Genomic DNA, 21,771 nt, shown 5'->3' on the forward strand with positions numbered 1-21,771 from the left:
GAATATTTTAATTCGATGGTCGAATTTCAAAGTATTTTACACTTCGAAATTCGACCCTTGATAAATCTGCCCCTTAAACCACATTATTGTGACCAGCTTATAGATTTAGGCAATAATACATGTTTTATGGGTCAGTTTCATGCCTGAGAGACGACCACAAATCCCGCACCTGAGTGCTGCTTTGTGCTAAAGGTAAAACATAGATATTCTGTTTCATATGAGTTTTCGTATGAGTCTCTTATCAGACTGGCACTAGCAGCTGTCCCTTGTAACCATGAATATGGCCTCCCGAGTAGAATACCGGTACAACCCTCTGTATTCCTGCGGACCCTATATAAATGGTTTTTTTTAAAAAAAACTATACCCGCAGAGCAAGTGGTTCCCCCTACATACAATATTTAGTGTTTCACAATTCATTGTGTTGGTGTTCTAAAGGGAAAGTATAAGTATGGGACCTGTTATCCAGAATGCTCAGGACCTCGGGTTTTCCGGATAAGGGTTCTTAATTTAGGTCTTTGTACCTTAAGTCTGCTAGAAAATCACGTAAACATTAAATAAACTGAGTAGGCTGGTTTTGCTTTCAATAAGGATTAATTATATCTTAGTATATAGTGCAAGGTACAGGTATGGGACCTGTTATACAAAATGGTCAAGACCTGATGTTTTCCGGATAACGGATCTTTTCTTAATTTGGATCTTCATACCTTAGGTCTAGAAGAAAATCATGTAAACATTAAATAAACTCAATAGACTGGCTTTGCTTCCAATAAGGATTAATTGTATCTTAGTTGAGATCAAGTACAAGCTACTGTTTTATTATTACAGAGAAAAAAGGAACTCCCTTTTTAAAATGTGGATTATTTGGATAAAATGGAGTCTATCGTAGATGGCCTCTCTGTTATTCGGAGCTTTCTGGATAATGGGTTTCCAGATAATGGATCCCATACCTGTACTGTTTTATTATTACAGAGAAAAGGGAAATAGTTTTTGGGTGATTTGGATAAAATGGAGTCTGTGGGAGACGGCCTTTCTGTAATTCATAGCTTTCTGGATAACAGATCCCATACCTGTACATCCTGATTTAAAGTGGCTATAATTTGCTGTTGCACAAGGTGACCTGGAACCCCATGAAAACTGCGGTAGAAATGTCTGATGTTCCCATAAGCTTATGCTTTAATATGAATGAAGCAAAGACATCCCCGTACAGTGAAACGGAATGTATTTGCTACATATGCCTGGTGTTGTACAGTAACGCGGTCTCTAGTTTGTGTAGGTTTAGGCCTGGTCTTTTGGGTTATACCTGGGTATTCGTGAGTTTTCAAATTGCATTTGGGGGTGGGCTTCGGCAGATATAATATCAAGTTACAGATAATAGTAAGATGTACGTGCTCCATTGAATTGTAAGTTACTATAATTATGGTACAGTTATGGGATCCGTTATCTGGAAACCCATTCTCCAGAAAGATTCGAATTACAGAAAGGCCGTTTCCCATAGACTCCATTTTATACAAATAATCCAGATTTTTTTAATGGATTCCCTTTTCTCTGTAATAATAAAACAGTACCTTGTACTTGATCCAAACTAAGATATAATTAATCCTAATTGGAAGCAATACCAGCCTATTGGATTTATTTAATGTTTACATGGTTTTCTAGTAGGTATTAAGATCCAAATGATGTACAGGTATGGGACCTGTTATCCAGTACAGGTATGGGACCTGTTATCCACCTGTGATCCAGTACGGGTATGGGACCTGTTATCCAGAATACTTGGGACCTATTAACCAGAACAGGTATGGGAACTGTTATGCAAAATGCTCAGGACCTGGGGTTTTCTGGATAATACATCTTTCCGTAATTTGGATCTGCATATCTTAAGTCTACTAGAAAATCATGTAAACATTAAATAAAGCCAATAGGCTGGTTTTGCTTCCAATAAGGATTAATTATATCTTTCATTTTGATCAAGTATAAGGTACTGTTTTATTACTACAGAGGAAAAGCAAATTATTTTTTAAAATATGCATTATTTTAATAAAATGGAGTCTATTGGAGATGCTCATGCCGTAATTCAAAGCTTTCTGGATAACGGGTTTCCCGATAATGGATCCCACACATGAATACATTTCACTCTGCATAATGGAAATTTAAAATATATCGTAAGGTTTGCTTGAAGGCACTTTCTCTGCTGGCTTATTTCAAGATTTTCTCTGATGCCAACTTATGGGCTAGCAACGGGTTATTCTTGTTACTATATTTTTCAGTATTTTTATTGGTTTTGCAACATATTAAGTTACAATCCTTTTGATTAAAGTGCGTTAACATAAGAATTGTTATCAGTGTAAGATGTTGCAGTCAGTTCAGTGTTGGCTAAAAGAAATGGTTGTAATCTAAACAAAATAAAATGTAAGATAATGAGTAAATCAATATACCATAATAATGCTAACAGTAGGAAACTATAGGTATGGGAACTGTTATCCAGAATGCTCGGGGCCAGGGTTTTCTGGATAACTGATCTTTCCGTAATTAGAATCTTCAAACCTTAAGGGTAGGGACACACTGGACGATTTGTCGCCAACGTTTTTAAAAAGCAAATCGCAGCGACATATCGCTCGTTTTGTCTCTGAACAAAAACAAATGAAAGACGCCAGCTCCTGTGCCCACAGCGTGTTTGTGAATCGCCTGTAGCTCTAAAACGCACTGAGACCCTTTTCCGAGCGATTTATCAGAAATAGCATGTACTTAGTAAAGCACTGAAATCTCCTAGACACGCACACACACATACAGATAAGTAGCAGCAATTGTATTCAAATTACAATGCGAACGCAATGACGCAAGAACGCAAGCACGTAAAGACGCCAGGTTACAGCGGGAAGCACAAACCGTTTCCGGTTTGGGTGGAGCACGTACTGCACAGAGTAATGGGATACAAATCGCTCTGTGCCAATAGTCGCTGTGAATCGTCTGTTCAAAAAAGACGATCGTCTTGTCGCCACGATTTACTTTTTTAAAACGTTGGCGACAAATCGTCCAGTGTGTCCTTACCCTAAGGCTACTAGAAAATCATGTAAACATTAAATAAACCCAATAGGCTGTCTTGTTTCCAATAAGGATTAATTGTATCTTAGTTGGGGTCAAGTACAAGGTACTGTTTTATTATTACAGAGAAAAAGGAAATCATTTTAAAAATGTGGATTATTTGGATAAAATGGAGTCTATGGGAGATGGCCTTTCCGTAATTTGGAGCTTTCTAGATGATAGGTTTCCAGGTAACGGACCCCATACCTGTAATAAAAAGTACCAATAACAATACATTTGTAGCCTTACAGAGCATTTGATTTTAGATGGGGTCAGTGACCCATATTTGAAAGCTGTGAGAAGGCAAATAAGTTAAAAAAAAAACAACAACAACAATGAAAACCCATTGAGAAGTTGCTTAGAATTCCATAACACACCAAAAGTTAAGTTAAAGATGAACCACCCCTTTAAGAAGGATATAAATAATTGGAGAAAATGCAAAGATGTGTAACTAAACTGGTGGAAGATTTAAATTATGAGGGCAGACTGTTATGGTGGCCGTTTTATCTTGGGAGGGAAAGACACTTGCGAGGGGAAATAATTCTTCTTTACAAGTACATTACAAGTACTCAAGTGCAATATAGACAGATACTGGTGGATCAGCAGCTAGGCTGACCTGGTAGGGGACACGCATAGGGCAGGCAGAGTATGGCACACACAAGGAGCATAGGGCAGGCAGAGTATGGCACACACAAGGAGCATAGGGCAGGCAGTGTATGGCACACACAGGGAGCATAGGGAAAGCATAGAATTGCACACACAAGAGGCATAGGGCAGGCAGAGTATGGCACATACAGGGAGAATAGGGTAGGCAGACTACAGCTGGAGATGGAAACCTATCAGGACGACTCTAATATGAGCAGTTCACAGGCCCGGATTTGTGGAAAGACCAGAAAGGCCTGGGCCTAGGGCAGCAGAATTTTAGAGGGACGGCATTGTCACTATCGCCACCCGGAGCAGGTCCAGGAGCTCCGGGCGGCGCGTCCTTCCCTGCCGGCGTCGCTTCCAAAATGGCGGCGCCCATGGCCGCCACGTGGGTAGCGGCGCCGGCATGATGACGTCAGCGCGCCGACGTCGGCGCAAGGACGCCAATGACGTCACTATGGCGCCAAATTTGAAAATAAAAACGCTACCTAGACGCCAGAATGGCGCCCAAGTATAGGAATCATTTCCTGTGTGTATCCTGGGTTCCCTGTGAGCTTCTATAGCTTAATCTTGTTCCTGATTGTTATTCTGACCCTTTGCCTGGACTTTGGACTTTGTTGTTATCTGCCTGCCCGTGAACTCTTGCCTGGATCCTGACTACCCCTTCGACCTTGCACCCTCAAGAGGGCTTCCTCCTCGATCCTGACTACCTCCCTGGAGGGAGCTCCCGGCTCCCTGACAGGCATGCATTAGGTGTGAACAGTGTGGGCACTTGCAGTCTGAGGTGTGAACAGTAAAGGGTTTTAGGGGTGTGAACAATAGAGGGGTTATAGGTGTGAACAGTGCAGGGGGGATTAGAGGTGTGAACTATGCAGGATTTTACTAGATGAATTTGAAGTGTAATCTGTGCAGCGGCCAGTTAATGTCAGTACTGATACATTTTAAAGCTTGCACCTGGTAAACAGGTTTTAAATTATGTATTATGGATAAAAAAGTGTTGGAATAGAAATAATGTTTCTCGTGCTAGGGGTGATGTTACCAGTTCAGATACACAGCAGCCCTAATGCAGTAAAGGCCCATGTTTCCTTGTGAAGCTCCATATGTCTTATCTTGACCAGCCTTTTCCTTGGTTCCTTGGTGCCACCCGAGCTCCGCATTCTCCACTTGTAAAGGGCCACTGGTGCTTTCTGGGAAACGTGTCAATCATGTGCATGAAGGCTTATGTCTTGAGTTGGGAGAGGGTCAGAGACTACTTTCTAGTCTTAAAATATAATAACATGTATTGAATATGTTTACTGAAACTCAGTTTCTGCATTTTAGGTATTTTTCAGGTATATTTCAGAGCTGGAAGGACCATCACCTGGAGGTAGCACCTTCTTTTATGAGAATAGTTTTCATGAACTAATTTCTCATGACATCCCTTCATACTACAGCTCCCATGCCCTTAAATTCAGTTGGAATGGGAAGAATTTGACCACCAATCAGTTTCTAATGCAGGAAGTTGCCAAGCAGTTTGGCCTAAAAGATAAGCCACTTCCCAATTTTTGCAGCTCTCTTAGGTAAGTAGATGGAGTAGCAGTAGTGTGAAGAACACGTCTGGTAGTGCCCTAGACCACAAGCTTCCAATTTAAGTAAATGGGAAATTGCAACAAATTCTTCAGCCTTTCGATTAGCCTAAATAATGAAATATATCCTATACACATACTAGTCTCTTTTAACGGAACAGTCATTGATGTGTGCCCTGTTTTGCCGCTTGAGTGTTTTCAGTGCTGTGAACATACACCAAACCACTCCAAATTGCCACCCCACCCAATTCATTTCTGTAGAAATTGTTAGTGCCTGTAAATACATTATTGCGTTAGCTAGCACTTGCAAGCTGTTCCCATAAGAATGAATTGACAAACATTTTGCTCAACAAAACCTTTGGTGTTCCATTATACTTATAGGAGGGAAAAGATATCATGTTATCTCACAATCTCCACAAAGTGCACACATACATTCACTTTATCCTTTCCCTTCAGTTTTCTTAGTCTATAATTTGCCTTCATCTCCCTTGTGCAGCTAAATTTTAACCATATCCTGTCCTGTGTAGTAACCCTTTCCACAATAACTTCTCCCCACTTATTGAAATACATTTTGCATAAAAATGTAGCTGCAGCCTACAAGTGTTTACCAGCCCTGTCAAGTCTCTATAGTAAAGACACTGGGATGACAGAACATATCTTTAAAGCAACAGTAACACCAACATTTTTTAACACTCAATTCATTTTTTTTAAATCTTGAGCTTGAATCTGACTTCCAAAGTGCTCCATAGCAGAAAGGTGACTGCAGCTTGAATTCCTCTGCTATGCTGAGCTTAAAGGAATTGTTCAGTATAAAAATAAAAACTTTGTAAATAGATAGGCTGTGCAAAAAAACATGTTTCTAATATGGTTAGTTAGCCAAAAATGTAATGTATAAAGACTGGAGTAACTGCATATTTAACAGAACAGAAAACTACTTCCTGCTTTGAAGCTCAGTTGGTTTCCACTGATTGGGTTTCTTATAAAACAAGAACATGATCATATTTCACTTTCATTCTTCTTTAACTTTTAAGTGTTTCTTATTTGTTCCATTCTCACCCCCACCCACCCCATCTATAGGTTACCCCTCCCATATGTGATCAATACCCAGAATAAAGACACACACAAAGCAACTTAATGTTAAATCTGTGTAAGTCAGAGTTTTATTGATAATAATTAGATAGCGCTATTTGATCCAGAGGAGGGCAAAAAACCTCTGGCAAGCTTGGGACAATCTGCTTACTAGAGGGAAAAATTCCTTCCTGACCCCTTAACGGCGATCGGATTTGCTCCCAGGATCAATGCACCAAATTAAATCAAGGGAAGCAGGGTGAGGGAAACAGAAGGGAATATGGCAGCATACACATGAGCGCCTTTAAGCTACAAGGTGAACACTACATTCTATTCTATTGGACCCCAGGCAGCCTGTAGACCCGGCTTCTGCAGTCTGAGGGATGGCGTGGACAGGAATGCAGGGTCTACCGAGTGTCTTAAAGGTGCTCCTGTCTATGGAACCATATTTAGGGGGAAAGAAGGGACAATGTGGTTGGAATTGTGATGGAGGGAATGGAAATAGAAGGTAATATGGCAGCATACACACAAGCACCTTTAAGCTACAAGGTGAACACTGCATTCCTCTCCATTCCATTGGACCACAGGCAGCCTGCAGAACCCAGCTTCAGCAGTCTTGAGGAATGGAATGCTGGGTCTACTGAGTGGCTTAAGGGTGCTCGTCTATGAAACCATATTTTAGGTGTAAGGGGGCAGCGCTGGTGAAATTACAGTGGAGGGAATTGAAACAGAGGGAAATATGGCTACATATACATGGGAGCGCCTTTAAGCTGCTAGGTGAATACTGCATTCCTCTCCATTCCATTGGACCCCAGACAGCCTGCAAACCTGGCTTTTGCAGTCTGAGGGATGGAGTGAAAAGGAATACAGGGTCTACTGAGTGGCTTGAGCGTGCTCCTGTCTATGGAACCATATTTTAGGTGTAAGTGTGGCACCGCTGGTGGAATTACGGTAGAAACAATTGGGGAAATAAGGGACACTGTGGTTGGAATTGCGGTGAAGGGAACTAAAATAGAAGGGAATATGGCTGCAGATACATGAGCACCATTAAGCTACAAAGTGAACCCTGCATACCTCGTCATTCCATTGGACCCCAGGCAGCCTGCAGACCCGGCTTCTGCAGTTTGAGGGATGGATTGAAAAGGAATGCAGGGTCTACCAAGTGGCCTAAAGGTGCTCCTGTCTATGAAACCATATTTTAGGTGTAAGGGGGGAGCACCACTGGTGGAATCATGGTGTATTGGAGTGGAGGCACTGCTGGTGGAATTGAGAATGGCTCACTCACCTCTGTGTCATGAAGATCACCTACACAGAGGTAAACAAGTAAACCAAACACCCATTGCCTTAGAACTATAATTTTTTATCGTCTCACTCCCATTAGATATGGCATATGGGGAGATTCTAGGCACTTTGACACCCACATGTGTTAGTTGATTGGGGGTCAGGGCTGCCATCAGAAACCCATTTTCAGGTGATACCCTGTATAAGTGTAATATCTGGGTATCTGTATCCAATTAATACTGAGTTTATTTGAATATATGTTCAGTGTCTCTCAACAGGCTGCAGTTCCCGTGTACAATTGTAGAAATTTCACGTTTAAAAAGTAATACCCAGAGAGCACAATGTATCTTATACCATCATAGTGTATTTATTGCAGGAATGTAATGCCAAGTTGCCTTAAATTACCCCCCCCCATTCCTGCTTGTCACACAGATGCCATTTGGAACAGTTTCATGACAAGCAGCTCCCCAAGCAATTAGATTGGTAGGTAGTGGGGCAATTTTGGGAGTGATGGCCTCTCTACCCAAGCTACTATAAATGATGGGTGCCAAAATACCCGAAATTGCCCTTTGTATCATCTAAATATGCCCCCCTGTTCCCTGTGTATGGATTTGCTGCACTTACCTCTGAATCCAGAAATGAAATAACGGTCATCTGTACCTGAGCCATTACATCACCTTCCTTGCAGCTTTCAGCCAATCAGAGCTGAGCTGGGAGTGATGTCACCGAGATAAGGCATGATATCCCAGTAACTGACAGGCAATCACATACAAATCAAACTTGCACATTCTGAAACAACGAATAAACTATACAACACTAATAAACTATAAACATAAGCAGCTTTAGAACCAGGGCCCCCATCAGATCTCCTGGGACCTTTGACTGGACCCCCCCGTCCCCATTTAATGCCGGCCCTGTTTAGATCTCTGTCTGTAACTGAACTACAGCTCAGCTACTAGTTATCACGGGGACAGCTGGGTAGTTTAGCAATGGCTAGAGACATACAGAGATCTCTGAGGCAGTAACGGGGGCCCCCACTGAGCGGGTACAGGGGGTTCTGCATTTAGCGTAGGAAGTGTAACTTTGGTACCAAATGTCACATATAAAACAAAAAGTTTGATCCTGTTGTGGCAGTTCCACATATTCCTGCACTAGCAGGGAGGATGCTGGTAGTTGTATGCTCCAGTATCTGAAATAACATTTTTTCTATCATATTCTTGCATACCAGCTTAGTTATCACCACATTTGATTTTACATGTCTAGCGGCAGGCTGTGCCTGTGAGGGGTATGGAGATACCTGAGCGGCGGGGACGCCCGCCGCATGGTCCTTGAGCCGGCGCCATCTTGGTTTCTAGGGCGCGCGCCTCTTAAAGGCGCAGGCACGCTGGTGTGTTTGCGCCAGCATGTTTTTGGCGCACGTTTGGCGCGAAATTATTTAAGGGCCATTCTGTGTACAGCCCCATGCCCGTGATAGAATCTTGATTCTGTGGTTCCTGAAGCCTTGTGCTGTCTGTTCCTGTGAAACTTGTGTCTGTTATTCTGGTTTTGATCCCTGCCTGTTCCTGACAATTCTGATATCCGAATCCTGACTTTTGCCTGCATCTTGACTACACTTTCTGCCTGACCCCAGCTGTTTGATTACCCGGCTTTGACCCTTGCCTGCCTGACAATTCTTGATATCTGCCTGCCTCGACCCAGCCTGTTTTGATGATTCCTTTGCCTGCTCCATTTGTACTGTGACCTTCGGCCCAAAAGACTCTGCTAACAGCCGTGCCCCTTTGTCAGCCAGAACATCTCGCCTTGTTCCCCTCGTTAAGTCCAGGTGGCACCCAAGTAAGCTGAGGGCTGGTGGTCACACTACTGGTGAAGCCGAGCCAAGACCAGGGTACTTGGCATCTGTTCTGGTATTGGGTGCCGGTCGTGACAGTGCCCTTACATATGTTGTCAGGGTCGGGCTGGGGGTCCGGGGCCCACCAAGATTATTGTCTCAGGGCCGTTCCCCCCCCAGTGTTAGCAGCTGTCAGTGAGTTTTTGAGAGACACATAGGTACAGAGGATTTTCTGTTCACAGTGAAAGCTGCAGGGGTCTGTTCTGAAGCACTCACTGAAGCACTTAGTTACTCATGTCCAGAAAGAGTCACTGACTAAAGGTGGCCATACACTATTAGAGGTCGCCAAACAAGCAAATCTTAACCCGATATGCCCACTAACGGCTGGGCGATCGGTTAATCCGAACATTCGGCCCTGGGGCCGAACCATCAGATTACAATGCTGTGAATGGGTGTCGACAGGTCACAGGACCGCATCAACTAGCCGATGCGATCCTGGATCAAAGAAAAAAATCAAACTTGCTCGATCTATATCCGATGTTTGGCCTGATATCGATTGGGGGACCCGTTGGGAGTCCCTACACATGGGCAAATAAACTGCCGAATTGGTCTAAAGGACCCATATCAGCAGCTTTAATCTGGCCGTGTTTGGCCACGTTAACTCAGAGTTGGAGATCTGAAAAGCAGGAAGTTGGGTTCTGTTCGACAGCCAATCACTCCAGCCTTTATACATTACATTTTTGGCTAACTATATTGAAAACATTTTTTTATTTTGCACGGTCTATCTATTTAACCAGTGTTTTAATTTTACACTGAACTGTTACTTTAATACATGCTCACAATATTACCCCCAAAACTGTCTGAAGGAAAAGAAACAGACATTTGAACTGCGGATGCTTGAAAAAAAAAAGCTTAGGTGCTTTAGGTCATCCATGTGAAGCGGACTTCTGGTTCAGCACACAAAGGAATTCAAGCGGCCGTCACCTTTTCACATTCTGTTATGAAGCACTTTGTAAGTCAGATTGAAGCTCAAGATTTAAAGATAAAACCATAGGGGAGAGTAAACCTGACTTATATAGAAGTTTGGGGGGGAATTAAGTGTTAAGATAACTTGGTGTTACTGGTCCTTTAAAAAGGTTTAAGGGCAATGATCCTCTCCTTAAATAGAAGGATCGTTATCCCATGTTCTATTACTTGACTGGGCGCTCCACATTTTCCGTCAGCTCATGAAACACCAAGGCAACAGTTTCTATACAATTTATTGTTCCCAAGTTGTCCATTACATTATTCTCCATTAAGGGAGACTTTCAGTGCATGGCAGAAAAGCAAAACTGTTTATGGTTAATGAATATGTTATTATTATAGCTGTGTCAGTATGTCTTGCCTTTCATTTTTATCTTGCCATTGTTGCACCGTAATTGTGCGAGAGTAATGGTAAAAAAAAAAACCAGCTCCAACAACAATATTGTAGCTGCATTTGGGTGTCTAAATATTTAATTCACTGTGATCCTCCCTCACCCCACAGAAATTCAGAGGCAGCGATCCCTTCAATTCCTAAAAACATCCAGCGACACAATGAACTGCCCCCAAAACCTGAGGTAGAGGTTGCAACCAGTACTAAACCTACAATACAAGTTGGCAACCCTGGGAATTTAGTTGCAGGTCCTGTCAAGAGTCCGCAGCCCGCCACTAGAACCATTACCACTTTCCCATGTTTGAATTTGCCTCTCACGAATAGGTAAGCCGCAGTGGAACTGTCACATGGTAAAATCACATGACCGTGACGTCAGGTCCTTTCCTAGGATAGGAACTAGCCGCTACTGTAAGGGCTTCACTCCGCAGTCTATATGGTACTGGCGTCAGTCAGGGCCCCACTCTGCACCCACAGTCTCTATGGTACTGGCACCAGTAAGGGTCCCGCTCCGCAGTATTTATGGTACTGGCATCAGTCAGGGCCCTGCTCTGCACCCGCAGTCTTTATGGTACTAGCATCCGTCAGGGCCCAGGTCCGCAGTCTCTATGGTACTGGCACCAGTAAGGGCCTCACTCCGCAGGCTTTATGGTACTGACATCTGTCAGGGCCCCTCTCCACATTCTCTATGGAACTGGCACCAGTAGGGCACTGCTCCGCAGTCTCTATGGTAAAGGTGTCAATCAGGGCACTGGTTCATGGCCTCCCTGAACTGCATTGACCCCAATCCGTGCTGCCTGTTACTCTTAATGTCTGCCATAGGCACAGTGTCCCCCATCCTTGGTGTTGGTGTAAAGAGCAAGGCGTGAAGGAAAGAGCTAGGCAGAGAGTTGAGGGAAAACACAAGGCAAAGTTGTGAAGGAATTGGGGGGGATAATGAGGATCAAGGATAAGATTGATTTAATATTTTAAATGACACACATTTCTGTTGTCTGTTTTAAGATGAAAACCTCTTGTCCCAGTGTGATACAGAGAGTGGGACATATTGATGTTAGTTTTCATGTTTTATTATTTGTGGTTTTTGAGTTATTTAGCTTTTTATTCAGCAGGTCTTCAGTTTGCAATTTCAGCCATCTGGTTGTTAAGGTCCACATTAGCCAGCAAACCATGCACTGATTTGAATAAGAGATTGGAATATGAATAGGACAGACCTGAATAGAAAGTATAAAAAGTAGCAATAACAATACATTTGTAGCCTTATAGAGCATTTGTTTGTTTTTTTAGATGGGGTCAGTGACCCCTGTTTGAAAGCTGGAAAGTCAGAAGAAGGGGGCAAATAATTCAAAAACTATAACAAGTCAATAATGAAGAACCGTTTGGAAAGTTGCTTAGAATTGGCCTTTCTTTAACATATGAAGAGTTAATTTAAAGGTGAACTAACCCTTTAAATGATATAACATTATTGTCACTATCACCCAACTAAAGTATGATCTGATCTTGGATTTGAACCACAAATGATTTGTACTGTAAGGAGCCGACAATGCAAAGTAATGGCTGCTCCTGCTGTAAGGTTTCTACAAATCCCAAGTGGCTATAATGTGTTATTTGCACAGACTCTAGCACTACAGCTGCCCTCTCCTTGGGGTATGCCAGGGAAGGGGTGTTTATGGCAGGTAGTGGGTGGAGACATAACTCCAGAGTTATAGAATGTGTGAGCATTCAGCAATACACACATTGTGCCAGAGGCTGGAACCGAGCACAAGATTAGCCTGATGTCCGATAGCCCCCTGCTTCCAGTACTACTCCCTCTGACTCCACTGCTCATGGGATTTTCATGGGTGGAGTTAGTCAACTAGTGAAACTTCATCATTATCCTGCCAGCATCCTCTATAGCTCTGCAACTTCATCTCTTTATCCTCCAAACAGCCTCTTTTCCTGAGAAAGTTTCTGTTGGGCACTGAGGGGCCCGGACAGGACCGCCATTAGAAATCACGGGGCCCTGTACAACAAAATTTTTGGGGCCCCCTGGGCCCCGCCCACGCTGGCACCAAAGCCCCACCCCAGATCCCGCCCACTCCACATCACAGTTAAAAGACCACACAGACATCAGCACTGAAAAAGTAATCCACACACACAAGTTATAAAAAGCTATTGATCGTCAGGTCTCCCTTATAAGTTAAAAAAAAACAGTGGCGCCAAAAAGCCCCCCATAAAAGTTTTTTTTTAAAAAGCATTGGTGCCAGGGCCCCCCTTACAAGTTAAAAAAAATTGGGGCCCTAATAAATATTTTTTTTTAAAAAAACAATGGTGGCATGGACCTATAGAATATTAAAATAATACATTGGTGGGCAGGGTATTAAAAAAAAAACACACAAATTGGCGTTCAGTAGAATTGAACTCTGGCTTCAGGACTTCAATTTCGGCTGTTTTCGTGACTTCGGGTCTTTTTGTCGCTTCGGGATTTCAGCTTCGGCTATTTTAGTAGCTTCGGTCTTTTCACCGCTTCTGCATTTTGGCTTCAGCTGTTTTGTGGCTTCGGGTCCTTCGGCTTTTCGGCACTTCCGCTTTTCCGCTGTTCAGGACTTCTAAAATGGCCGCATCTCAAGGGGCCCGGCTCTTTCAAAAGTGCAGCACTGTCGGACCCTACTTCATGCCCGGGCCACTTGTCCCCCCTTATGACGGACCTGGGCCCAGATATAACAAGATCAGCAGTGGGCACCATTTGACTCTCAATTGGCTCTAAAAGAGCTTAAGTGAATAAGGGCTTAGGGCAGGTTCCAAACAGAACAGAATGTAAGCCCCAGGACTGAGTTGCCAGATGAGTTGGCATTGCGCATCCTCTGGTACCTTGATGGCAAGGATATCCTGCAGGTGGCACAGACTTGCCAGCGCTGGAGACAGTTGGCTGAGGATGAAGGCCTGTGGCAGGGAAAGTGCAAGGCTCTTGAGGAGCCTCTGCACATAAGCACAGCTACAGGCTCTAGGTCTGGTCCATGGAAAAGCGCTTACACCGGCTCAGGATCCATAACAACTGGTGCCGAGGGAGGTTCACATCAATCTCCCTGAATCTAAGTAGGTTGGATCTCAACCATTTGTGTGTAGAGTTTAAAGGGGAAGGAATTGGTCGGTACATCACATCATGAAAGGATTATAAAGATCTGGTCGGCGAGTGTCTTAGGACCCTTGTTGGACAAACAGATGACGTCACAAAAATACAAATGAGAGATCACATCGTTGTCAGAGTTTCTCAGGATCTTACGCTGAAAGTGTGGAATGCATAGAGTGGGGAATGTATATATACTCTGCGTGCCCATACTGATAAAATCGACAATGTACATCTCCATGTGCAAAGAGTCGTAAGTTCTGCAGGGGATTTCACCATCCAACATATTGAAACATGCTTACAAGTGCTGTCGGGGCACACAATTACAATTGGCTATCATGGCCGAAAGTTGGTGAGTGAAGATGGCACTGTATGAAAATCTGGGACCCTGAAACAAAAAAACCTTTTTGCAATAATGGGCCCATTACCACACAGCTTGATGGGAAACATAGTGAGAGTTATTGAGGATAGGGCAATAGAAAGTACCCACACAATAACTGGGAATGAGCCCTACAGTCACTGTGAAGAACAGCATTCTGGGAGTGGTAAAACAGAGGTCTTTCTGCTGAAATATGGAACGTTGAAATGGGGCAGAGCTTGAATCTCCTGCAGGATCCGGATGGATTTGAACTCCGTGAACCAAGCTTAGTTCTCCGGAACCATTTCCTCATAAGCAGCACTGACATCAGGTGGATCACTTTGTGGGACTGGAGAACAGGGGAGTTTCTGCAGAATCTGTTTGTTCCGAAGAGAGAAGATACTCTGCCACTTTATTTACAGGTCTCTGATACATAATTAGTCTGTAGTTGAAGAGAAAGGATGCGGAGACATTGGCCAACCAAAGTGGTGGTGCTGAACTTTGATATGAAATAATGGGCAAGAAGACGCATCTAGTCAGTATTATAAACTGGGCACTTATTCTCCCCCCCCAGTGAATTTTATATTATTGTTATTAGCCCATTGTTGGACAGGAGGCCACAAGGGTCATCTTCTTATTCCCCAGTGTTATTATTTGTATATCATCAAATCCACCCATCTTGTTACTAATTAATTAGCATGTGAGATCTAACAGCGCAGCCATGTCTGGGCTTAAAACACAATAAAACATATATCACAGATCTGTCATGCTCTTGTATTGTTTGTTATTTTATTTATATTGGGCGAGGGGAAAAGGGGTTCCAGAGTGGGCACAGCTGCCATAGTACAGTATAGTAACCACAATGCACAGTTTATATTGACTTTATTATATTCACTATTGCTTTCCATTCACATAATACTGTCCAATCAGCTTTTAGAAATTCAGTCCATTGAGGTTACCCGCCCAGCCTCGGCTGCCACATTCTCTATCCACGGAATCCTTATCTCTTGCGTTTTGCATGGTGTTGCCTCACAGTCACAGTCAGTTAATAGGAGGCAGCAGTAAGAGGCAATTTTAATTGACAATCAATTGTTAAACAGTTCATTTTTGTCCATTTGAAACACTTCCTTAAAGCTCTGAATAAAGACCCCCATGCGCCCGACTCCCCAGATCCACCTTCTACACTGTCTGCTCTTTATATCATGAAATTACTCAGTACCATAATTGTTCTTCTCTCTCCTGTATTAATGTTGCCTCTATGTATCAGGAGTCCAAATCTGCTACTGGTACCAATCAGCACTCTGATCCACAGCCTCAGACTCCCTGCCTTGTACACCAAGCGTTAATGCCTACCAGAGGCACAGTGACCCCCATCCTTAGTGTAAGGAACAAAGAGGGAAGGAATAAGCTAGGCAGGGAGTTGTGAGGGAAAGGACAAGGCAGAGATGGCGGGGAGTTGTGAGGGAAAGGACAAGGCAGAGATGGCGGGGAGTTGTGAGGGAAAGGACAAGGCAGAGATGGCGGGGAGTTGTGAGGGAAAGGACAAGGCAGAGATGGCGGGGAGTTGTGAGGGAAATGACAAGGCAGAGATGGCGGGGAGTTGTGAGCGAAAGGACAAGGCAGAGATGGCGGGGAGTTGTGAGCGAAAGGACAAGGCAGAGATGGCGGGGAGTTGTGAGCGAAAGGACAAGGCAGAGATGGCGGGGAGTTGTGAGCGAAAGGACAAGGCAGAGATGGCGGGGAGTTGTGAGCGAAAGGACAAGGCAGAGATGGCGGGGAGTTGTGAGCGAAAGGACAAGGCAGAGATGGCGGGGAGTTGTGAGGGAAAGGACAAGGCAGAGATGGCAGGGAGTTGCGAGGAAAATGACAAGGCAGAGATGTCGGGGAGTTATGAGAGAAAGGACAAGGCAGAGATGGCAGGGAGATGCAAGGGAAAGGACGAGTCAGAAATGTCGGGAGTTGTGAGGGAAATGACGAGAAAGAGATGTTGGGGAGTTGCGTGGGAAAAGACAAGGCATCAGTGGCAGGGAGTTGTGAGGGTAAGGACAAGGCAGAGATAGCAGGGAGTTGTGTGGTAAAAGACAAGGCAGAGATGGCAGGGAGTTGCGTAAGAAAGGACAAGGCAGAGATGGCAGGGAGTTGCGTGGGAAAAGACAAGGCAGAGATGGCAGGAAGTTGCCTGGGAAAAGACAAAAATCACATAATGACAAATGAAAACCAATTGCAAAATGTCTCAGAATATCCCTCTGTCTCTACATCATACTAGAAGTTAACTCACCCCTTTAAGGAAACAGGCACCATATAGGCTCCAGCACCCGGGCACTTTGTTTTCTTTACAATTAGACTTTGGATTTCTTTCTGTTCTTCACTGTAACAGCTGGAGGGCCACTACCCACACAGAAGAAACATGTTTTTTTGTTAGTATGTATTAGTGCACATTAGAAGGCAGCCCTCCATCTGCTGGGACACAAATCATGGCGGCGCACACAATTGATAAAGGAGACTTATTTACTGGGAGGGAATCAATGGTTCCCATATATAACCATGCATTAATTAATCCATGTGTATTGCCTGTATTGTTAGTCAGTCCATATGTATGCAATAAACAGGTGGGACATAAACCCAGGGACATCTGCCAATTAAAACTGCTGCGGTTCATCAGGTTCTGACGACTTAATTAAACCAGCCCAATCCCTAAACCAACTGCTACACACAGTACATGGATATTGGTCTGAATCAGCAGGTCACCATTAAAGGGGTTGTTCGCCTTTAAATGAACACTTCGTATGATGTAGAGAGGGATATTCTGAGACAATTTGCAATTGGTTTTCATTTTTTATTATTTGTGGTTTTTGACTTATTTAGCTTTTTATTCAACAGTTCTCCAGTTTGCGCTTTCAGCTGCCTGGTTACTAGGGTCCAGAATACCATAGCAACCATGCACTGATTTGAATAAGAGACTGGAATATGAATAGGAGAGGGGCTTAACAGAAAGATGAGAAAAAAAAGTAGTAAAAATAACAATGATTTTGTAGCCGTACAGAGCATTTGTTTTTTTAGACAGGGTCAGTGACCCCCATTTGAAAGCTGTAAAGAGTCAGAAGAAGGCAAATAGCTAAAAAAAAAAAACTATAAAAAAGAAACAACAAAGGCCAATTGAAAAGTTGCTTAGAATTAGCCATTATATAACACATTAAATGTGAATTGCCCCTTTAAATAACTCCCTGGAAATTGCTCTGGGCACAATCACTGCAGTTTGTCGCATTGTTTTGTTGCAGTTCAGCTTGTGGGGAGACAGCCGCTCTTTACGTCTGACTTACAACTCTTTATGTGACTTATTAGGGGGGGGAAAAAGTGCAGAAAGTTGCCAACAATTGGCACTAAATGATTTCTGTTATCACTCACTGCCGGTGATGCCTCTTGAAACAAAGTAGCAGGAGTCAGTCGTGAGTCAGCGGGATTGTGCTACATTGTGGCAGGAGTCAGAAGCAGCAGTGCCAGGGACAGACAAAAGCCGCTGCCAATAGGAATTCGCCGTTGCTAAGGGCTGTATCACAGGCAACTAACAGGAAGTCGTCACTGCCCAACATCCCATAAAAACAGATTTTAAAAAGTCTTAAAGAGACAGTGAGTTCCATACGTAACAAAATGTTGGCATAAAATCACACACGGGTGCAGAACCTGCGCAATATGCTGTAAATAGAAATACATATCTGTATTGATACCGAGCTGTGTAAACCGTGTCACCGACCTCCCCACCAGCCCCGTCTCCACACTCTGCTTCCTCCCGTGCTGGGCCGGGGCACAGAACCGGGAAAAGGAACGGGGATAATTTACTAGCTCCTCCCACCGGTACCTGAGCTCAGAGGACCAGGAAATCAAGTGACTACAGCGGAGGCGTGTGATTGGCGGAATACATAAAGGGGCGGGGCAGAAAGTTGAAGAATTAGGAATTGGCGCCAATTTCACAGACATTTACTGTATAGCGGCTTTGTCTGTTCCAGAGCAAGGAATAAACCCAGTCCCACCTGATTCCACATCACAGGGAGCCCAAAGCCGGATTTGGTAATTTACTCCTTATGGCCATTCGCTCTCATTCCTGTGTCTGTCTTCCCAGCATCCTCTATTACTGAGTTACTTCCTCTCTCCAACTTCCCAGCATCCTCCACCACTTCCTCTCTCCAACTTCCCAGCATCCTCCATGCATTCCTTCCTGTGTGGCTATTGACTAACCTCCATTATTTCTGTTGTCCCCCAGGGGAGAGGAGCAGGATCATCAGATCCCATTACTGAGGCCCCTATAGAGAACACAGGGCCACATTATCTGCTTCCACCAACCAGCCAATGGAAAGGACCAAGAGGACTCAGGCAAGTGTCAATCAGAGCAGAATGGAAGCCAGTGATTACTTTGTCTCCCAGTTGCCGGATGAGTTGGCTTTGCGCATCCTCTGGTACCTTGATGGCAAGGATATCCTACAGGTGGCACAGACTTGCCAGCGCTGGAGACAGTTGGCTGAGGATGAAGGCCTGTGGCAGGGAAAGTGCAAGGCTGATGGCATTGAGGAGTACATGAGCACAGCTACAGGCTCTAGGCCCCCCACTCCATGGAAAAGCACTTACATCCGTCAGCTCAGGATTGATTCCAACTGGCGCCAAGGGAGGTTCGGAACAATCACATTGAATGAAGATAACCCGATTGTCCTGTGCAGTCGCTGGGACTTTGATGGGAAGGAAATGGTTTATGTTGAATATGAAAAGACAATACAAATCTGGTCGGCAGTTACAGGCGAGTGTCTGAGGACTCTTGTTGGACACACTGATGATATCTATGTAATGAAAATGAGAGATAACATCATTGTCAGTGGATCAAAGGACCGGACAGTAAAAGTGTGGAATGCAGAGAGCGGGGAATGTATACACACTCTGTGCCATACTGATGCCGTGTGTTGTGTATATTTCCATGAGAGAAGGGTAACGAGTGGCTCACGTGACGGCACCATCAGAATTTGGGATATTGAGACCGGACAGTGCTTACATGTTCTCATGGCAGAACTACACATCACATATATTCACTATGATGGTCAGAGGGTGGTGAGCATTGATGTCAGATCCAACCTCAAAATCTGGGACCCCGAGACTAAGAGCTGTTTGGTCACTTTCCCTATTCCCAGTGACAGTGTCCGACACTCAGAGCTGAAAGACAGGCGTCTATTACTGGCCAGTGACAATGGAACAATAACAGTGTGGGACACAGACACAGGGCATTGCATCCAAACGATAATGGAGCTTCAGCGCTACATAGCAGCAATATCACTGAGGATTAATATACTTCTGTCAGGAGATGGACTACCTCCCGGTTTTAATTGGAGGAAATTCGAGCGTTATATGAAAAATGTGCGACTCCGCAGGAATTTTGTGATAAGCAACACAGGGTTTGGGCCAGTGCCGCTCTGGGAGTTTGGGCCCGATTTAGTCTGGGACAAGAAAGCAGACAGATTTTTGTACCGCTTGATGAGAAAAAATGAACTTATATATTTTTTCAGGATCACTCAAGCAAAAATCATCGGTGTTATTGGGGGGAGAGAGGATCTAGAGGAGGTGATCGTGTTGGACTTTGACAATTCAGAGCCGTGGAGGAGATAAGGGTTAAATTTATACATTATGTAAAACCTGCAACATGTCCGCGTCTCATTAAAGGACAGGGAAAGCCAATTTGTTAATTACGTCAAGATGTTAGTCACCTCCCAGTAAAATAATTCACTGTGTTGTTCCCCAGGGTGGTGCTTTTCAGGAGAAACTGAAATTGCTGCTGGCGGTATCTAACGTTTTGCCCCCACTATAGAATTGCTGTTCATTGTTACATAAGAGATTCCGTTTATATTATACTGTATTGTTGTTAAGAGATCTAAACACACCCTGACACACACACACAAATATATATATAACTATACAGTTATTAACAACATAATGTTGATGTTATTGCCCACACTATTTGTAAGCCCGTATGTACACAAAAAGAGGTGGGGCATTATGTAGCCACGCCCTGTTTCTAAAGCATTTGCCTGTGGTTCAGCAGCACATAACTCCCTGGAAATGTCTGAGTTATAACTGTTGCACTTCCCATTTCAGGTCAGGTTTCAGTTAAACCTATGGGCACCTTTGCACTTGTTCCAAATAAAGCACCAGCTGTGCCACAAATGTGTCGCTCTTTATATTTGTATTTCTTTTGTTTCCAGTTTCAATCTTCTCTTATTTCTCACACAAACCCTAAACTGGACTTGGCACAATGTGGTTGGGGGGCACCTATTTCTCTATGTCACATCTTGTTCTATGTCAAAAGTGGTGTAAGGCTCCCTGGTGCCAATGAAAGGCAGAGTTCAAGCTCCTGTGGGGATATGTATGGATGGTGTATGGAACACAGGGACAGGGGGCTCTATGTACACTCTGGGGTGTATATATTAACATTGGAGACAAAAATCACCAGTGCTGTTGCCCATAGCAACCAATCAGACGTTTACATTTGTTTACTAACCTGGAGGTGATTTATGAAATCGAATTGCTTGTTGGTTGCTATGGGCAACATCGCCGGTGATGTTGGTCTCCCTTTCATTGTAAGGCAATTAAGCTCATGATATATATATATATATATATATATATATATATATATCCTCTATAAAAAACGTACTTCCGCCCCTGGCCGCCATCTTTTTTCCTCCCCCCTGAAGTCCAGCAGACTGCCTCTCTTCTGCTGCAGCTCCTGAGCCAAGGACTGAGTCCTTATGTGAGCTCTTGGAGAAGCCAACGGGCTTATGGCCAAAGTGTGCCTCCAGTGCAGTCAGTCGCAATGCCGCGCTGGCAGCGTATGCGCAATAGGACACCGATGCTCCCGCTTCCAAGATGGCGACGGACGCCGGCGTGTTTTCGCGGGCGCAAGTACGTGTTCACGCAGGCGCATCTACGCGGGCGCACGGAAGTGGTTTGGCGTGAACATTTAAAATCTTTGCGCCTTCTCCCCCCAAAGCTGCCAAATCTGGTAAGACAAACTGTTTGCCTGGAGTGCCTTTGTGCGGTTCAGAGGGTACAACTGTAAGTACATCTCTGTTTATTACGTTAGCCCATATGAATGAGCAGGACACCCCCGTGATACATATATTCCTCTCCTTCCAGGGTCAGCATATAGGATTCTTTTTTTTATAAATATGTCTTTATTGAAAATTTTTAATAACAAATAAAATAAACAAATACAAAGGAATTTGGAATAATGAAAAGAAAAGAATGATGGAGAAGTCCATTGTCAATACAATTCGAACGTACACACACGATAACCAGAGCAGTAATCTCCTCTTAATGGTACATTGTAAAATATACTAAGGTATTATAGTACACAACATTATTTCTCACATACATATCAGTGGAGGGAAAAGGAAAAACAAT

At 43.8% G+C, this 21,771-nt stretch overlaps 1 protein-coding gene and 1 pseudogene across 1 annotated transcript; both read left to right on the top strand.

The window, feature by feature from the left end:
* Positions 1 to 4,928: 4,928 nt before the first annotated feature.
* LOC108714945 lies at positions 4,929 to 15,904 on the top strand (annotated as a pseudogene).
* A 2,101-nt stretch (positions 15,905 to 18,005) lies between these two features.
* On the top strand, positions 18,006 to 20,549 carry LOC108715314 (F-box/WD repeat-containing protein 7). Its single transcript, XM_018260368.2, has 2 exons — positions 18,006 to 18,402; positions 18,596 to 20,549. Exon 2 carries the CDS (start codon positions 18,682 to 18,684, stop codon positions 19,978 to 19,980), a length of 1,299 nt encoding a protein of 432 aa, XP_018115857.1. The 5' UTR covers positions 18,006 to 18,402; positions 18,596 to 18,681; the 3' UTR covers positions 19,981 to 20,549.
* The last annotated feature ends 1,222 nt before the right edge of the window (positions 20,550 to 21,771 follow it).

This window comes from Xenopus laevis, chromosome 4S (assembly GCF_017654675.1).
Source record: "Xenopus laevis strain J_2021 chromosome 4S, Xenopus_laevis_v10.1, whole genome shotgun sequence".
In the NCBI taxonomy this organism is placed as follows: Eukaryota; Metazoa; Chordata; class Amphibia; order Anura; family Pipidae; genus Xenopus; species Xenopus laevis.

Bases quoted from the DNA above. Each gene is read 5' to 3' on its own strand.
- LOC108715314 (XM_018260368.2), top strand. From the start codon at position 18,682: ATGGAAAGGACCAAGAGGACTCAGGCAAGTGTCAATCAGAGCAGAATG.